Source organism: Bicyclus anynana, chromosome 15 (genome assembly GCF_947172395.1).
Source record: "Bicyclus anynana chromosome 15, ilBicAnyn1.1, whole genome shotgun sequence".
Classification (NCBI taxonomy): domain Eukaryota; kingdom Metazoa; phylum Arthropoda; class Insecta; order Lepidoptera; family Nymphalidae; genus Bicyclus; species Bicyclus anynana.
The window spans coordinates 7,229,453-7,249,830 of record NC_069097.1 but is presented as its reverse complement, the minus strand read 5'-3'; the positions used below and the strand labels follow the sequence as shown (position 1 = coordinate 7,249,830).

The window sequence follows — 20,378 nt, the reverse complement described above, 5'->3', positions numbered from 1 at the left end:
CTCCGAAAAACAATAGATCAAACTTTATTAGAATAGTCTCACACATGGTTCCCCTATGGCTTCCCCATTCACTAGGCACATTGCTTCATGGCAAACCTTTTCCATGAAGCAATGTGTCTAGCGACTGGGGACATGATTTTTCATGATATCATGTAGAAAATATTTAAAAAAATACATTTTATAAATTACTTGGACAATTGAGGGTATGGATCCTTTAAACCTGCTAACACCCAAAGACACCACAGACCAAACTCCATACTTGTCTACAGTACTTATTGTATGGCATGGGGTGACAAACTTTCAACTTTTTTATAATGAGGAAGGTCTGGACACTTCAACTTCATCCTTGTGGAATTAAATATAATTTAATTTTACAAGGATGAAGTTGATAAAGCAATTTTTTTTTCTCATAAATCTATATTTTTATATTTAAAATCTCAATCAGTGAACAATGCATGAGCCATGAAATTTTGTTTAAAATTTTTGTTCTTGTATATAAATTAGTCCATTTTTGAGTTTGGAATTCGTTAAGTTTTCTCACGAATTATCCACTAGTGAGGGGTTGCATGGGAGAGTAACCCCTCCCCTTGCCCCCATACCCTATCATATACGCCATCATTAATTATCATTCATTTAATTACATTATTAAAGAAATTAAAACGTCGCAGTTTTAATTAGGCTAATAAGGTGTATTAAATTCTAACGTTAGGGATACGGTTAAACTACAAAATTAAAAAAAATAATGAAATCTCTTAAATTAAGTACATTACGTACGTACGTACGTTACGTTCTATTTTCAAAATATAAATACAAACTCTTGACTCTTGTTCTTCAAAATGATACACAAATTCAAACAAAAAAGAGAACATCAACATCAATATAAACAAACTTACTGCCACCGGTGAAATGGTCGCAGCGGGTGATCCTTAATTTAAAACACCTCCAATATTTTCTCACTAGCACATAAAACGGTAAACAGCGTATTTTACTTAAACTTTCATTTATAAATATGATATTACTGTTCGTGTTTTATTACTTATTAATCGAAATCTCAGTTCGTGAATCGCATTCGACTTCAACAGTAAAATGCAAATGCCACAGATTATTAGATTGGCAAATGCAAAAAGTAAAAACCACAGAACACTGATACTCCTATGAAGTAAAAACACCTTTAACCACAGAATAATGGATACCATAAATTTACGAGTCGGTACAAGATAATTAAGTAAAGAACATATTACTCCAAGGAGAAGAAGTGAAGATACATTCACGAAAACGTTGGACATAGCAGCGCTACTAGTTCCGCAAACGGAATATTTTGGAACTAAAACAGTGGCAATTTTAAATGGAGAGTTTTGATTTTAATTTTTTTTCAAGGTTCGTCGAGGTTTGACAAAACACATAAAATAGTTTAGTTTCAAACAATTGAGAAAAACAAAAAAGGATTTTTTTTTCTGGTATCGTTACCGGGCTCGAACTCATGATTATTTTAACATTTTAACGTAACGACCAAATGACTATGTTGAATGAAGTTGAAATTAAGTTGAAGTTAATTGTCAGATGTCTGTACCTACTAATTTATGTTCGCAACCAACACATGCTTAATCTCCTATGTCCAAAAATCAGCCCCTTGTAGTTAAGATTCGTAAATTTATGGATACCTCTATCATAGTCATAGAGTACATTACTATGTTATTTTTTTGCTGAAGCCTGAAGCTGAACAAAGAGTATAAAATCACTACGTAAGCTGAAATCACAGTTCACTCTATAAGGCTGCTATAATTAATTTAAATGTTGCCATTGCGACATTCATGGAATTAAGAAACACTGCACCAAAGAATTTATACTCCACAGCACACAACACAATTTCTAGACATTGATAGACATTGACACCAAAAGCAATTAAATTAAAGAAGAAGAAGAAGATTCACACTGCCATTTTGAGTTCGATTCTTTGGCCATTTAACTAACATCATTAGTAACATTAACACTAACACTAGAGTTTGGCTAATGGAAGTAGAGAAATCCAGATTAAAAAAATTAAAAAAGAACATGCGTTTTCATAATTTGTTGAAGTTATTTTTTTTTTGTTTGTACTTATCTTATTATTATCTATACTATATGTAATAAACTCAGTAATTCCAATATTTGCACTACAATTTTGAGAATTTCCTTCGATTTTTTTGAAATTTGATCGTCGATTTCAGTCTCTACTTTCATTAGCCAAACACTATACAAACATAGATAATCGTTATTAGAATCATCGGTAATTCTATTCTATAATAAAAAATAAAAATATAGCCTGATACATCAGTTTAAGGACCCATTATGGTTATGGTATTAGTAATAATTTACAGCTCTCTATTTGGAAAACAATAAAGTGATACTTACCTCCAACTTTTTTGGACACATACAGTATAGTGATGGAAACATAGATGGATTTTATAACTTCTTTAGTGAACAGTGAAATTCAAAGAAACCCTCAGAGAGTCGTTCCGTCCTTTATCTTTATTTCAGCCTTCGCGTCTCATCAGGCGATGTTTCTGCGCTCACCTAAACCCCCGGTGTCGCCGTAGTGGCCCCACATACAGCCATCGGCACTTACTCAACACGAAATAAAAAGAATACAATTACTCCAAGGAGATTATATCAGTAATGTTTGGACTGTTTTAGTAATATAGTCGAGTACGAACGATTTTTGGGCGGTAAATCCAAAAATTGTTCGTACTTGACTAAAATACTAAAGTACTTTGTAGGGCCTCTAAGTGGTGTGCCACATTTGGTACAGTGCAGTTTGTACGTAAACCACAGACTTGAAGTTCTCTGTCTACGCTTTGAATATTCTATGGTCTTCACTTGACACCTTTCAGTGTGAATCTTCAAAACTTTTTAGGTCTATTCTGTGGTCAACGTCAAACGTCAATTTTTTCATTTGACGTTTGTGGTCGATCAAGTGTCAACGTCAACGTCAAGTTCAGTTCAAGAAAAAAAGAGGCGCTTTTATTTTGTTGAACTTGAAAGGGAAAAAATATTTATTGTTGTATTGTAATTAATTGCAATAATATTAATGCTACAGAATAATACTGATGAATGAATTATAAACATATTAATTACAGTCATGGAAGAAGAGAGTAATGCCCCTATATAAATGTCTTGTGTAACCTAAATAGCAACAAAAGTTTACCTTTCGTGTAATTATGTTTTCAGAACTTATTCGTAAAAAGAAAAAGGCACTAAACGGTAGTAACAGACGTGCGTACGCGGAGGCTTGTAATGATTTGGCGACGTTTTATTACAAGCAAACTAGGTACAGCGACGCATTAGATGAGTACCGAAATGAGGCTTCAATTTGTAAGGAACTTGGTCTTCGTATGGAGTGGGGAACTTGTAACAGGATGATGGGTGAAATGTACATGCTCATGGCGGAGTTTGACAAAGCTCTCAAATATGAAGAGCGGCATTTATGTAAGTACCTCTATTTTTCTACTAATATTATAGAGAGGTAAGGTTTGTGATAATGTAGGGGGTAATCTCTGGATCTAAGAAACTGACTGACTACTAAATTTTTTACCACTAGAAAGCCACATTATTTGTGAGTGTCATAGATTTTATCCCCTTATTCTCACAGGAAATGAAACTGATAGTATTCTTTAAAGTAGTAGTTTGTCTCTATGTGTTGTTCTTTGTAAGTAACTTTTGATTTTCTTGCTGGCTCTTCTCAGCAGAACCTGCCTTCTAAACTGGTGGTAAAGTATTTACAAATAGTCAAACTTGACGTTTCAAAAGTGCTTGTAAAGTAAGCCTACTTGAAATAAATGAATTTTAAAGATATTACCGCCAGAATTAATTCAGGTGCTAAGGACCAGTTGTTTTTCAACCTGAAGGGTATGTGCCAATTTTAAGATAAGCTTGTAACAAGTTATAATTTTTGCCTCTTTTTTTGGCTAAATTAGTTTAATAATTTCAGTAGTTCTAGTGTGAATGACTAGCAAACATAAAATCAAAACTCAAAATTCAGTTATTATAATTAGGCTTTGTTTTACTTTGTTTAACTTATGTCATAATTTAATTTAAAAAAATAATTTATAGTCGAAAACTTAAAATTAAAATTACGAGGGTACCAAATGTGCTTTGGTCCGAGAAGAGCCCACAACAAACTCAGCCAAAGTTTATTTTTTTACCACCATTCTACAAACTTATCTAAAATTAAGTACGTACACAGTGGTATAGTGCAGTATAACACGAAGCTTACATACTCATACACACACTTTAACTTTTGCCTTATTTGTGTTTCTTATTTACAGCTGTAGCCAAGGAACTTAACAATTTAGTGGAGGAACAAAGAGCAATGGCAACCTTGGGAAGAATATATCTACTTCAAGGTCAAAGTACAACAAATGAGACAGAATCAAAACAATCATTGACTGCTGCTGAGAAGGCTTTCATGAAAAGCCTTGTGCTTTGTGAGAAGTATGTTTCATTATATTTCTAGCACCCACATAGTACCCTATCCTTTGGGAACAGGAGGGTAAAATATAGCTTATGATTTCTATTCAACATTCTAATGGTGAAAGAATTTTTCAAATTGATCCAGTAGTTTCAGAGCCTATTCAATGTAAACAAACAAAAAAATAATCAAAACTTTCCTTTATATTTTTACTTTATAAGTATAGATTTTTTTTCTGATTGTGTAAGTGTCATAAGTTGCTTTAATGGGATATCAGGGGCAATATAGAATTAACTACAGATTAGAATGTGAAGATTGCTTTCCATTGTGGATTTATGTTGTTTTTTGTCTTGTGTTTGTATGACATTCATTTTTGGTACAATTTTTTGATGATGGATGTATATTGTATATTATGTTTGTAGTTTAGTAGTGTATACTAAATATTTTCAATTAATTGGCATTCTCAAGTACTTAGAATAATTTTTAAATTTTCAAATGTATCTTTATGATTTAAAATAGACCAACAGATGCTTTCCCCAAATGTTGGCTTAGAACTGTAACTTATTTACTTCTAAAATTTTGGTATATTTATGAGTGTACAAAAACTTTCAAGAGATATAAGTACAAGTAAACAGTTTTTATTTGATCTTTTTAGGTTAAATGGCAAAGTTACAAAAACTGAACTGATGGACATGAGAGCCCGATTACTACTAAATATTGGTGTGGTGCAAGAACATTTAGGGCATCTAGAAAAAGCCATAGACTGTATACACAAAGCTATCACAATATGTACTAACCAAGATTTGTATGAGATCCTACATAACTGCTATGTAACTGAGGCTTTATTACATAATAATAAGAAAAAAGACTATGCCAAAGCGCTGGGCTGTTTGAATAAAGCATTGGAAGTTGCTAGCAGGCTTGAAGATAAGGTTAGACCTGTTTTCAATTATATTTTATACTAGAGATAGGGCATCAAAACTGAGGCAGACAAATGCGCATAATTGTCTTAATTTCATTTAATTTCTTATTAAACAACAAAAGTTACTTAAACACATAATACCTAAATATTGTCTACAATAAAGTTGTGTGCTTAGGAAGTGTAAAAACCTAAGTAAACACAAAATTTTGCATGTGTGAACTCAGACAAGTTGTTCAATTCAGATTGATTTTTGCAGTGATTTTGTAGGCACAGTGTAACACATTTATAGTATAAAATAATCATTTCTTATAGTTTTAAATTGTTATTGAAGTGATTGACATGATTCTTAGTTATAATTTATGAAGGTGTTTAAATATTCATCAGCTCATTTCAGTGGGACTAGGGGGCAGTTGCCCTGAGTGGCATACAAATGGGGGCATTGGAAAATAATAAAATTTGGAGAATCCAAATATGCACTCTCCTCCTCTCTATGCCTCTTCAAAACCTGCATTAATGTTAGTGTTGTGTAGTTGGCCATTTCTCCTTATAGATTTGTGCTTCTCCCGAATATGAACAAAGTACAATGTTGATCAGGACAATTAGGATATGAACCACATTTCCTAATTGACATGGATTTTAATAACTTTCACAGATGAATAATCTTTTAAATTTGTTTTTATGGGTATTATCATATCTCAAAGAGAGCCTTTTTGAAGTAGTAGTTACTTTAGTTCAAAATTCTTCTTGTGTGGGAATGATGATTTAACTTGCCTGACTGTATATACTTTGTGTTATATGTATTTTTCAAAACTTCAGGTATTGAAAACTTGTGAGACATTATCAACAAAGGCAGAGATTTTGTGCAAGATGTCAGATTACCAAAGTGCTAAACAGGTTCTACTCAAGGCATGGAAACTCAAAACACCTGATGAAGAGGAAAGGGAGAACATTGAATCAAACCTTAAAGTTGGTAAGTATAGGGAAGTTCTTCTTCTTCTTTCCTGGGCCTTTTCCGCACTTGGCACTTGGAAACATAGAAGATGTAAGGATACGCAATGTCAATAAAAATTTACAATAAACTTCCACACCATATACTTAATGAGGAGAAAGATATTGCTTTCAAAAAGAAATTAAGGGACTTTCTGGTCGAAAAGTAAATGACTACATGAATGAAAACAAAAAATAAAATCGGTCTCCCTATCACTCACTCGACAAAAGACTAGGACTCAAACTCACACTCACTCACAGACCCAAACTGGATATCCATTAACTTGTATTATATAAAATAAAATGTAACATGTATAATTATTATTATATTGTATAATGTAATGTGTGGTATTGCTTGATTATTAAATAAAATAAATAAATATTCCATACTTTATGATTTAGATGGTTGGATAAGAAACAAATCTACCACAAGTGAATATTTCACTGAGGATCACTGGTCTGTGGTACAAGGGTGAAGCATGCATAAAATAGTGGTGTTCCTCTCCAAAATATATAGTAACTAGCGGACCCGGTCAAGCTTCGTTTTGACATAAGTGCCCATATTCTCTATCCCTACTCTACCCTTCTATACCTCTACCCCTACCCTACCCCTACTCTACCCCTACCCTACCCCTACCCTACCCCTGCCCTACCCCTACCGCTTGACTCTTAAACGTTTGTATGGGAAATAGAAAAGGGTTGTTTTTATGGTTTTCCCGGCAATTATACTAATTTTTCTTACCTTTAAAACCTTCCCTATACCTCCACGAACATTTCAAGACCAAGATAAGATAAATCCGTTCAGCCGTTCTCGAGTTTTAGCGAGACTAACGAACAGCAATTCATTTTTATATATATAGATGCTACAAATTCGACGGCCTCTGTGGCACAGTGGTTTGTTCAGTGGATTTGCAAGACGTTTGTCGTTTTGACGAAGATTTTCTTAATTGGTCCAGGTCTGTGTGTTGGTGGGAGACTTCGGCCGTGGCTAGTAGAATACCGCCAAGCGATATAGCGTACAATGTCGTTTCGATGTCGTGTCGAAACCGAAAGGGGTGTGGATTTTCATGCTACTCCTAACAAGTTAGCTCGCTTCAATTTTAGAATGCATCATCTTACCATCAGGTGAGATTCTACTCAAGGGCTAACTTGTGAAGAATGAAAAAAGGAATTTTCCATCAAAATCGTTCCATAAATGACGGAATATACGCTAAACATACATAAAAAAAACATACTTACGGCCGAACGTAGAACCTCCTCCTTTTTGGAAGTTGGTTAAAAATAAAAAGAAAATTGTCATTTTGTCTATGTAATTAGTTCAATACTGTCCAATTATCCTCTTAAATCCTTTTGAAAGAAAATTTTAAATCCCCCAGTTGCAGCTATGTGCTACACAGAAGATTTGCTCGTGTCAACTGATCCGTCAGACCATATCACATTTAAGAAGCTGTATGAAAAGTTAGGAGATGGTGCGTGCCATTTGCGGAACTACGCAGGTGCTGTGGAATATTACCTCAAGATGCTCGACCACGCTGAATTGGCAGGGGACTGTGGGAAAACATTGATTCCTATTTATGTTAGGTATGTAATTGATGATGATGATTAAGAGCTGTGATGCCCAATGGATATGACCTCTGCCTCCGGTTCCAGAGGGTGTGGGTTTGAATCCGGTCTGGGGCATGCACCTCCAACTTTTCAGTTGTGTGCATTTTAAGATATTAGAATGAGAGGGGTTAAGCCAATAGTCCACCACGCTGGCCCAATACGGATTGGCAGACTTCACACACGCAGAGAATTAAGATAAATCTCTGGTATGCAGGTTTCCTCACGATGATTCCTTCACCGTCTGAGACACGTGATATTTAATTTCTTAAAATGCACACAACTGAAAAGTTGAAAAGGACCGGATTCGAACCCACGCCCTCCGGAATCGGAGGCAGAGGTCATATCCACTGGGCTATCACGGCTCTGAGAGAAATTCTTATTAAATCTATATTTTCTACTTGGCTCAGCTCACATATAGTATGTTACCAGATTTACCAAAAAAAAAAAAACTGGTCACAAATTGGTGTTACATTATTTACAAAATTTAAAAACATTTTCAGTTTATATCAAACATACAAAGACATAGGCGACTACTACAACGCGTTACGATACTACTACAAGGAGTATGAACTCATAAAGGATGTGCCCAAAGAAGCCTATACTACTCTGTATAATATTGCTGATGTGTCGTTCCTCGCTAAGAAGCCATATGACCAGATTGAGAAGGCCTGCTTGAATGCTAGGAATGCAGTAAGTAACTAGTTATCTTTATTAGCATACTTTTAATAGTTAAATCAGGCAGAAGCCTCTGGTCTTATATTTTTTCGAGCATAGGCTCACTGCCTGTAGGCCAATTCACTAACTTTGACGGTTGATAGAGACATATATGAATTTTACAAGCTAGCTCATCATCATCTCCCACTTAGGTGGGGTCGGCTAAATATGTCAATCTCCTCCATTCCTTTCTATTACCCGTCATCATCCACTCCTTTTACATACATGTCCTCTTTCACATACTCCAACCATCTCTTCTTTGTCTTCCTCTTCTCTTGTGTCCTTCCACTTGTAATTTCAATATTCTTCTAGTAATATAACTTTCATCGTTATTTTATATCTAATGTATTTTCATATTCGGAAATATTGAAGAAGCAGTGCCCTTTGCAGGGCGTTCTTATTTACGTTCTTATTGCTCTAACTATAAGCTATATATTTAGAATTTAATATTGTAATATATGGCACTACCTAAAAATAAAGATATATCTTTATTTCTTTCTTGACTCAAAATTCGTCTTTGAAGGTACTGCTACCTTGCTTATTTATACAGCAAAACTGCATTCCTGTATTCTGCCCACATGGGCATGAATTTTCAGTGTAATTTGATGTAAATAAAGTATCATGAGAGTTAAAATGTCAGAGTGAAAGTATCATGAGAGTGTCTTTGGTAATTATTACTGTAAAAAATTACCAAGAAACATTAATGTATATTCCAGGCGAGAAATTGGAATAAAAAGAAATACGAAGTAAGAATACTTAAGAATCTATTAAAATATCAAGATGAATATGGTGAGATAGACAAAATGGAAGATACAAAATCTGAGCTCCAAGCTCTGGGGTATGAAGATGTTGAAAATGTGGAACATTCTGAAGATGATCAAAGTTCTGCTGGAGGGTGTGATGAAGACACTACGCATATTGGTGATGACATATGTCTTGATGATTTAACAGGTTCGTTGAATGTGTATCAAAGTTAAATTTCTCGAAATTTCCATCATACGAGTAGAAAAAATAGGAATGGGCTACTCGCCTGCTGTACAAAATTAAGAAGATTTTTGGCATAAGGCAGTTTAGATGCGTAGAAACACTAATAACATTTTTATTTGTGAAAATGATCTCGTAATTGTAATATTTTTATAAAACAGAATTGTATTTTTATCACGTCACCGCAAACGCCAATCATAAACTGTAACGTCATTCGCTACAAGGCATCGGTTTGTGATTAGCGCTTGCGGTGTTGAATGTTTCATAATGTGATGTGTTTCAGCAGCAAAAGTTTTACGTAGATATTTTTTCATTTATATTAAATTTTTTACTGGTTATTATTGACGGGACAAAATAAAATAAAGCTTATAATACTTCCATAATTCAGTTCAAACACTGTTTACAAAAGAGGCAAATAGCCTATTGTACCCTGTCTCTTCATTCACTGTAGTGGACAAATATCTCAGCATTTCATGGATACACCGTTCTGGTGCTGGGACCATAGCGTGGCAGAGAGAAAATCTCCGAGCAGATCCTTGGACTTGTGACCAATAGGCAGGGTTAAAGAATGTTTCATAAACTTACTTGTAATTTCATAAATTAAAGACATAAATTTTCTTGTCCCAAATAACAGCGCGCATCGCGCCGAAAGAGTAATATTTTAAATTTTGCTCGACTACATAAATCACTCATCATGACTTACGTTGACGCTAGGCGTGTGGTAGTAAAATTTTCAAAACCGTAAACCAAATTTTTCGTTCATTCATATCAGCCGATGGACGTCCACTGCAGGACTTCCAAATATCACGATCTTGTGCCGCCTTCATCCAGCGAATCACATATTATGTTACACATAATTACATCTAGGAATTTAAATAGCTTAAAATAGAAGTCGACCGTACGGCGAGCACCTTATAATAATTATATCTAGGAATTTAAATAGCATAAAATAGAAGTCGACCGTACGGCGAGCGCCTTATAATAATTATATCTAGGAATTAAATAGCATAAAATAGAAGTCGACCGTACGGCGAGCACCTTATAATAATTATATCTAGGAATTTAAATAACATAAAATAGAAATCGACCGTACGACGACCGCCAGTCGCCAGTCGCTCCCGCCCGATCGCACAAGTCAGCGTAGCGAGCGACGTCATATCCGTCTTAGACAATTTCCTACAATGTGGATGTAAGTATAGTTTTAAGTAAATAATACAATAATTGTATTGATATAGCGTCAAATGTTTTTTTTTTGTTTCTTTTAGATCTTTCTGATACAAACGAAGAAGATGTAAGTGAAGCAAAGCGTGAAACAAGAAGACGAGGCAAAGGGTTCGCAATAAAGAAGAATATGAAAGGAGAAACCCAGTTACATGTTGTACGTAGTTTTGCGTTTTTTTTTTATAAAAAAGTGGACTTTTGAACATGACTATGAGTATAGTATAGACTAACCATATAACTTAGTTTCTTGTTAGTAGATATTTTTATTGTAATACTTCATCATCATCATCATCAACAGCCGATGGACATCCACTGTTGGACATAGGCCTCTTGCATCAAGGTGGGGCTTCGGCCGTGGCTAGTTACCGCCGTACTGCCAAGTGATTTACCGTTCTGGTACGATGTCGTGTAGTAACCGAAAGGAGTGTGGATTTTCATCTTACTTCTAACAAGTTAACCCACTTCCATCTTATATTGCATCATCACTTACATCAGGTGAGATTGTAGTCAAGGGCTAACTTGTAAATAATAAAAAAATGGGTTACAGAACACAGGGTTAACCTATGAACGACAATAACTTTATTTTAATCATAAATTTAATCCACCCCTTACAGTAGTATCGCTGTAAAAATGGACTAACTTCTCCCGTTCTCCCAACATTTCCCTTCACTTCTTAGTTCCTATTGATCGTAGCGTTATGAAAAGTATACTATAACCTGCCCAGGAGTATGAAGAATAATTGCACCAAGTTTCATTAAAATCCGTTTTGTTTCTATAACAGAGTCAAAAATTTTACTGATTGCATTTTTGGCATCAGAATCGATTACTAATCACCTCCTGATAGTTATTTTGGAAATATATTTCATGTACAGAATTGACCTCTCTACAGATTTATTATAAGTATAGATAGACAAGGACATGATGATGGTTGACTGGTGATAATTAATGATATTTTAATTTTTCAATTTACAGGCATGTATCTCCGGTAACAAACTACTAGTAGAACGTCTAATAGCTAAAGGGCATCCGGTCAACATCAGAGACAACGCTGGGTGGTTGCCTCTACACGAAGCCTGTATACACGGCCATATTGAAATTGTCAACTTGTTGATTGATCATGGAGCCAACATCAACGACCGTGGTGGGGTCAATTGTGATGGTAAGATAATTTAGATAGATTTAGAGAAATTTTTGATTCATTTCTATTACCAAACCAAAACATTTTGTTAAACTGGGTTAGATGTTAAATTACCATATGCTATAGCCAAAAAAAGAAGCCGTGATAGCCCAGTGGATATGATGTCTGCCTCCGATTCCGGCGGGTGTGGGTTTGAATCCGGTCTAGGGCATGCCACTTTCAACTTTTCAGTTGTGTGCATTTTAAGAAATTAAATATCACGTTTCTCGGTGAAGGAAAACATCATGACGAAACCTGTATACCAGAAAATTTTCTTAATTCACATTGGGCCAGCGTGGTGGACTATTGGCCTAACCCCTCTCATTCTGAGAGGAGACTCGAGCTCAGAGCCGGATATGGGTTGTTAATGACGATAGCCAAAAAATTGACTTGTAAACACTGATTGTTAGATTAACTCAAGTAACCCACAAAGAATAACACAACAAGAAATGTGGACGGCTCGAACGCCACGAGCATACTAAAGCCGACCGTACGACGAGCGCCTTGTATCGCAAATCGTTTCCGCCAACCGATCGTTACACCTCTAACTCCCTACCGAAAAGTGTCCGTTCACCAAGGAGTTATTGTTGAGTTGACTTGAGACAGAAATGAATGACAAAGATTAATAATTTGTGCTGACCCTACTTATCTATACTAATATTATAAAGCTGAAGAGTTTGTTTGTTTGGTTGAAAGCGCTAATCTCAGGAACTATTTGAAAAATTATTTTAATGTTAGATAGCCCATTTATCCAGGAAGGCTATAGGCTATACGTTATCCGTATTCCTATGGGAATAGGAACCACGCGGTTAAACCGTGCGGCGTCAGCTAGTGTAGTGTAAAGACAAAGATTTTATAAATCTCCGTAACTATAATATTTATTTTTATATTTACAGGTATTACACCTTTGTACGACGCAGCTAGCAACGGCCACTTAGATGTAGTACAGTTATTGCTTGAAAGAGGTGCTGTACCCACATTAAAAACAGACTTCGGTGAAACACCCTTACAAGTACTACAAAAATGGCGTACAAGCACCATACTCACTAGAGATGAAGAGATACTGTACAATAATATATCCAATAAAATAAACAATCTAATCGACAAAAATAACCCTATTGAGGCTATTTTGAATAGATCAAAATCAAAAACTCCTGTGAAACAAAATGTTAGAGGTGGAACACCTCCTAGTTCATCGAAAATGAATAGCAGTGTCAAAGAATTATATTCACCGGCGTTTAAAAGACGTAACATCATTGACGATGAAAGCGATGATGAAATAAACGCTTCACAAAATGTAAGAAACCAAATTGCCTTTCCCTCTGATGATTCAAATTCCTCTGATGACGGTAACACTGCAAAAAAAGATAAAGATAAAATATCAAGTGTCAAAGAATATAGAAACGCCATTTCTGCTTTGAGAAACCGTAACATTGAATTACCTGAAGAGGATGTAAAGAAATCAAAAGCCAAACCAGCGTTATTGGCCCCTGACGAAGTAGACGACGATTGGTTGGACGATGACATGGGTTTTATGAATAAAGCGAAAAAGCGAAAACTAAGCGATCCATTAACAATAGTTGCGAAAAAAACATCAATAGACAGTTTGAAAGACAGTATAGAAAGTTTAAATAAAATCAGTCCATTGACTGACAACAACGGAAACTCGAAAAAGAAATCTCGTTTCAACGAAGTTGTTGATGTGAGCGAAAATAGTTCAGATTCTGATCATTTTCAGAAAAACGAAAATGTTTGCCCCAAGAAAACAGCTGAATCATTTAGAAATATACATAAAGAATTGAATAATACCAAACTGAATGACACAAGAGATAATATGAAAAGACGTTGGAAACGACAAAGCACGTTACTGAGAGCTGGTTTTCAACGACGTACATCTGAAGTTGAATCGAGTAATAGTGGTAGCGATGGTGAAGTTAGAGAAACTAATGTAAGAACTAAGACATTTTCGAGACATTCTTCAGGGGAGAATTTCGGTTTCAACTCCAATATAATGCAAAATGTAAATCCCAATATAGTGCAGCCATTAAATTTAATACAACCTATAAATATAGTGCAGTCAAAGAATGGAAGAGCGATGCAAACGCAAATATTACCTCCCGCAGCTGTTAAGGTGAAGATAGAAGATAAAATATTGTTGATATCTCTAAAATTGGATATGATAAACAAACTGACAATTAGTTGGCTGGTCGAAGAAGTAAAGTCGAGATATTACAAGTAAGTTTAATAAATTAACACGTTAGCTGCGGAACGAGGTCGATCGACCTCGTAAGGTCGATAAACCTCGTTCCGCACCACAAAATGTTTTAATACGAGGTCACAGAACCTCGTTTCGCACCAGGGGAAGGGATCAGTCCGTGATAGCCAGACAATCCTTATACCCGCGCAGTCCTTCCCTCTGCCCCGCGCGCACGACTTCACACCCGCGCAGTCCTTTCCCCCCATCGCCTGCATATCATGGGAGTGTCATCAACAAACTTGCCAAGCTATACACATTTTACAGTACAGTAGTATGGCATAAGCTCACAAACTTTTAGCCTTCACAAAATGTGGTACGTCTAGCTAATATAGGCTCTTAGTCTATGACATAATTTATGTTTTATGATATGAAAGTGAGCCGTGATAGCCCAGTGGATATGACCTCTGCCTCCGATTCCGGAGGATGTGGGTTCGAATCCGGTCCGGGGCATCCACCTCCAACTTTTCAGTTGTGTGCATTATAAGAAATTAAATATCACGTGTCTCAAACGGTGAAGTTTCTCTGCGTGTGTAAAGTCTGCCAATCTGCATCGGACCAGCGTGGTGGACTATTGGCCTTACCCTTCTCATTCTGAGAGGAGACTCGAGATCAGCAGTGAGCCGAATATGGGTTGATGACGACGATATGAAAGGAAAGTAAAGATTTATTCTATTTTTACCAGATTAACAGGCGTGCGTCCGGTATTCAGTTTGATGACGTCAGACGGCGCCATATTGTCTGAAGAGGATCCTCTCAGCCTCGTCCTCTCTTCCCCCGAACTGCAGACGTGTATAAGCACATTCAAGGCATCGCCCGCCGAAGAAAGATATCTCGAGTGTTGTGATGCGTTGGAGATTTGTAAGTTCTTTTTTAATAAAACGCAATAAAAAAAAAATTATATACTAATCAACTTGAGAACCTCCTCCTTTTTGAAGTCGGTTCAAAATAAACTAAATGTTAAAATTTTAGATGTATTAAAACTTTCAATATGCTGTAAAACACTTTTTTTTATCTCAAAAACAAATATTACTGAACTAAATTTAATGAAACCTGCACTGTTTTCTATTTTGAATTATATTCCAATTTATAAAAATCCTTTTGAAAACTTTTTGGAGATATGCGCGGATATGCGGAGACATACAAAAGAAGTTTGACACACATATTTGAAGCTGTTTTAGGCTAATGTAATACAAAAACTGCAACTCTGATAATTATGTTGTTTGAATGACAGTTTGAATTAATAACCTACATATTTTTAGAAATTCGTTGAAAGCAAACATTAGTCATAAATTTTTAAAATGACCAATATTCCTGTTACTGTAGAAGTGAATATAAAGTCGCCACACACAACACAATTGCAACACTAATTTTTAAGTATGTATAAATATTTAGTTAATTAATACATTTTGAAATATCTTCTAGCACCATCGGAGGAAATCCAGCAAGCTGTAGGAAGAAGTCATACAACAAAACGCCTAGCCCTCGGCGCACAAACACTAACCGCACTACAAGTGCGTCCACTGTTTCGTGCGTTGACGCACCAAACGCACATAACAGCACTAATGCTACCCAACAACAACATAGGAGACGACGCCATGAAATACTTAACCGAATGCATATGCACCATGAAACACCTCACCATATTAGATTTAAATAAAAACAATATAACCGGAGAAGGAATCAAAATATTGCTAAACGCTTTCGAAAAAGCAACAAGACTAGTGTGTCAAAGTTTAGAAGATATCGATATAAGTAACAACCCTATTAGTGATGATGGATTTAAATCGATAACAAAATTGACACAACACTTAAAACTAAAAGTGTTAAAGTTAAATAATTGTAAAATAACAGATAAAGCGTATGATGGAAGTTTGAAGTTTAATTTGGATGCGTTAGAGACGATTGATGTTGGTAATAATTTAATCAGACAGACAACAGTCGCGTCGTTGATGGCCGCCTTAAATCCGAATACGTTGGTTGATTTGGAATTGGATGATGTTGGTGTGGAAGGAAGTGTCGTGGCGTGTGTAGCGGGCTTTATGGACAAGGCGAAAGACTTGAAAATAAGAAGATTCAGTTTGTCCAATTGTAAATTGGTGGATGGACAGTTTATGAGGATATTTAGGTATGTGGAAAAATATACACTAATAAATGAATAATATAATTTTCTACTTTTCTAAATTAATGGTACTTTAGCAAACATTGTTTTTATAATTATGTTGAAATGAACCTGTTTGCATCAAAGATATATCTTGAGACGGAAGAAAGACGTATTTTTGACCAATAGTGGCAGAATCAAAAATATTACTCCCGTTGTGATGAGATGAAAAAGTGATATTTTTGATTTCGCTGTATAAAATGATTTCTTTGAGAGTTGAATAAAACTAAAGTTGCCATAGCATAGCTATACTGTAATTGTATTGGCTACAACAAGCCTAATTCGCAGAAAGCTCCAATTATTAATTTATATCAATTAAAAAATTATTATTTTTGCAAACAGTGTCCGAGACCGTATAGGTTTCCTTAAATGTTATTGATGGATTACTTCGTCAAATTTTTTTTTTGTTTGTTTGTCTTTTTTCTTTATGTTTATAGTAAGTTAATAATTTGTGTTATGTACCCTATGTTTTTTTTTTATTCTTTACAAGTTAGCCCTTGATTACAATCTCACCTGATGGTAAGTGATGATGCAGTCTAAGATGGAAGCGGGCTAACTTGTTAGGAGGAGGATGAAAATCCACACCCCTTTCGGTTTCTACACGGCACCGTACCGGAACGCTAAATCGCTTGGCGGTACGTCTTTGCCGGTAGGGTGGTAACTAGCCACGGCCGAAGCCTCCCACCAGCCAGACCTGGACAAATTAAGAAAATCTCAATCTGCCCAGCCGGGGGTCGAACCCAGGACCTCCGTTTTGTAAATCCACCGCGCATACCACTGCGCCACGGAGGTCGTCAAAATGTAAGCATATTGTGTTTGCTTCAAGTAGGCACAATTACGTGAGGATATGAAGAAGCTACTTTTAATATATATGTTAGGTTAAGTCATTGTGCCAGTTTAGCGAAACAATAAAAAAAAAATCTAATTTCACTAACTTCTTTCAGGTGTCTCGGCAGAGCTAAGCATTTACAATCAATAACATTAAAAGAAAACCAATTAACATTCATCACGTTAAAGAAACTGTTGCAACGTCAACCACCGGTGCCGCAGATAAACCTGGAGGGTTGCCAGGATATATTCAAATATTCCCCAGATTCAGATTTCCAAGTGTGGCTCCCCGCTATAGACTTTGGGAGGTGTACTCCAGAAATAAATGTAACCCCTGTATCAAAAACGGACGAAGAAAAGGAAAGTTTGAAACTATTTTCGAAAACTTGGTTGTCTTGTTTTAAAGGCAGAGGGATGATTGAACATTGTGAAGGTGGTGTCACTAAGTTTACTGCGAGATAATTTATAATGAACAGAAACCTAAATCCCTAAGTACAAGTTTTTTAGTTTTATATACCGAGAATGTAATAAGTATAATAATAGAAAGTTTTCAGCCCATTTCCCTATCACAGGTAGCCAAATATGGAATTTGGACTGTTGCGCTGGGAAGGTTTTAAGGGTTCTGATCCTCTAAGTATAAAATGTATTTTTTAGTTATTTTATATGACTTAATGGCAAATCGTCGCTACAGACCCTTATAGTTATCTTTAACTACTCATTATAAAACCTCAAACGATATTCACACACACATTAATTATTATAAATTATAAATTCAATATTCCACAGAGGTAATTTATTTATTTATTTATTTGGTCCACCAGTGACTGTCGCAGCATTTACACAAATACAATCTAAAAAAACAAACACAAGGCTCTGCACAATCAAATGAAGGTAGACACGGCATGCACATTTCCGTAATATTAAAATAAGTTGACGATTACATTAAATAAGTTTACATAAGAAAAAAATACATTTTACAGTAACAAGAAAAGGAAACATTTTACAACTACTATTTGAATATACTATATAATACAAAAAATAAAATGGAATTGGTAAAAACAAACGAAAAAATAGTTTAGCAAATCTAGCAAAACTAACTTGCGATATGTCCTTGGTGAGTCTTTATGGATATCTATAGACCGACTAAGTGCGTTTTATAATTTACATAGCCTGGGCATAGTAGAATAGGCGCCAAAAACACTAAACCGTGCTACAATGATTTTTTTAAATTTATAAATAGTCCCATGTCATTGGCTACAAAAAATCAGGCTTTTTAGAGACAAATTTAGGCCACGCCGATGCAAAAGTCGAGGAGGCCATGCCCAACAACAATTTTATATTATTTACTAAGTTTTGTTAATTATTTTATCATGGTCATAGAAAAAGTACTGTATGCCACTGCACGTAATTAGCGATTGTGGCACTCGTGCTACAATAACAGTGGCATATAATATAACTATTTACTTTTGTTTCCCGAAGGTTTATCGAGAAGCTAAGTGACTACTGAGTGGGGATTTAATTTTCTGTATTATACCGACAAAAATATTAAAAAAATAAGTTTTATATTTAGACGCTTGAATGACCCTTGGAACTTGCTAACTTCCAAAGCCTCTAAGTGCAAACACCATAATTGGCTATCATTCTCACCTATGTTACTCATAGGAGCTTAGACTGAAAAAAACTGGGAAAAGTCAATGAAATGAAGTAAGTCTAGCTCTTGCAGTCTCTCAGTCCAACAGTATTAGCGGATATTATGGAATTTTGTTGTGTTATGATCAAGTTTTCGAGATGTGTGACTTACCATTAATGTAAAAACTATTAATAAGTGAATTCCTAGTTATATTATGGCCCGCTTTATAGTTGCAACACGCTGAGCTGAGCAGGTGTATTGGCAAATTCGTTCGTAACACTTCCGTTAATCCGCGCGGGCCGGGAGGGGAGTAGCGAGTCCTCCCCTCTGCCCTGCGCGCCCGACTTCACACCTGCGCAGGCCTTTCCCCCCGTCGTCCGCATATCATGGGAGTGTCATCAACCCTTCTATTCAGCGGACTAGAAGTTTGGCGAGATCTAATCTATACTTGATACTATAGTCCACCTGTTTTAAGACTTACTGGTTTAGGTCTAAGAAAAGTATAATAGTCAGGGATCGCTAGAACATTTTGTACACCTGATTACTAACAAGCTAATTTTTCGTGAGTAGTTAGTAGTCGTTTTCATCTCGATGAGGCGATCAACTTTTTTATTTACGAAACTTCTTTATTCTGTTAGCTAACTGAGTTACCAGGAAATGAAATTTTCAGAGCGTCAAAACGAGATAATGTACTCAGATAGTGTAATCAGATGTACAATTGTTCTAGGGATCCCTGATTATAAGTTTTACTGGTCATAATGCCATTTTATGTGTGGATCAAACTAATTCAAATACAACCAATGTAAATTATTATTTAACTAAACTGAAAATGTCGTTTTTTCTGCTTATACATATTAGAATATTTAAAAATGTAGCTATTTTTCAGGAAACATTTTGCTTTCTCATAGTATTTTATTTTTGTCATAAATGAATATGTCATGATAATTTACTTAATGTCGTTACTCAATGTTATTCGTAACTGAAAACTGTGCCTATAAAAAGTTTTATATAAAAATTTACAAAGATTTATGATATTATGTAGTAGATACAAAAATGTAATCGTAAATTATTTAGTTAGGTACATTGTTGTAAATAAATAATAAATAATAAGAGACTTGAATAAAGATAATTATTTCTATTTATAGAATTTAAATTTTTCTCCCCTTACACTAGTCGATGAAGAGTCGATAAAAATACGTGTTTAAACCATACAATTATAATCCGAATCGTAAATCTAAAAATCGTTTATGGTTTAAACTGAGTTCATTCAATTTGACGTCTAGAAGAATGTGCAAAAACTGCTTATAACTTAATAAACGAAACGAATTGCAAATTACAGTGTACTTTGTCCGCGAATAGGTAACCTGTGGCCCCAAAGAATTTGTACCGAATCATAAATCTATGTGTGGCCCTAACCCTAACTTTAGCCTCGCATTCGTAGGCTCAAA

General features: G+C 35.3%; 2 protein-coding genes across 5 annotated transcripts in view; one reads left to right on the top strand and one right to left on the bottom strand.

Annotated features, from left to right (window-relative positions):
* The window catches only part of LOC112051516 (tyrosine-protein kinase Src64B), a 123,559-nt gene extending 122,463 nt beyond the window's left edge, over window positions 1–1,096 (bottom strand). For 3 of the 4 annotated variants that reach the window (XM_024090201.2, XM_024090219.2, XM_024090211.2), the window contains exon 1: window positions 894–1,096. The gene's annotated coding sequence lies outside the window, so the exon portion shown is untranslated. Of the gene's footprint in view, window positions 1–889 lie in introns of all 4 variants that reach the window. The other variant, XM_052885712.1, reaches the window with a different exon arrangement.
* A 1,853-nt stretch (window positions 1,097–2,949) lies between these two features.
* LOC112051486 (tonsoku-like protein) lies at window positions 2,950–20,068 on the top strand. Its single transcript, XM_052885711.1, has 14 exons — window positions 2,950–3,131; window positions 3,208–3,465; window positions 4,305–4,470; window positions 5,103–5,379; window positions 6,186–6,339; window positions 7,733–7,937; window positions 8,462–8,651; window positions 9,392–9,626; window positions 10,925–11,037; window positions 11,853–12,039; window positions 12,954–14,292; window positions 14,997–15,172; window positions 15,737–16,439; window positions 17,417–20,068. The coding sequence occupies exons 1-14, from the start codon at window positions 3,119–3,121 to the stop codon at window positions 17,760–17,762; spliced, it is 4,362 nt and encodes a 1,453-aa protein (XP_052741671.1). The 5' UTR covers window positions 2,950–3,118; the 3' UTR covers window positions 17,763–20,068.
* Window positions 20,069–20,378: the final 310 nt, after the last annotated feature.

What these genes read in the sequence shown, in the direction of transcription:
- LOC112051486 (XM_052885711.1), top strand. An exon ending in AGCCTTGTGCTTTGTGAGAA is followed by an intron (nt 4,471 to 5,102) that starts GTATGTTTCATT and finishes TGATCTTTTTAG; the next exon opens with GTTAAATGGCAAAGTTACAA. An exon ending in ATGTCTTGATGATTTAACAG is followed by an intron (nt 9,627 to 10,924) that starts GTTCGTTGAATG and finishes TGTTTCTTTTAG; the next exon opens with ATCTTTCTGATACAAACGAA.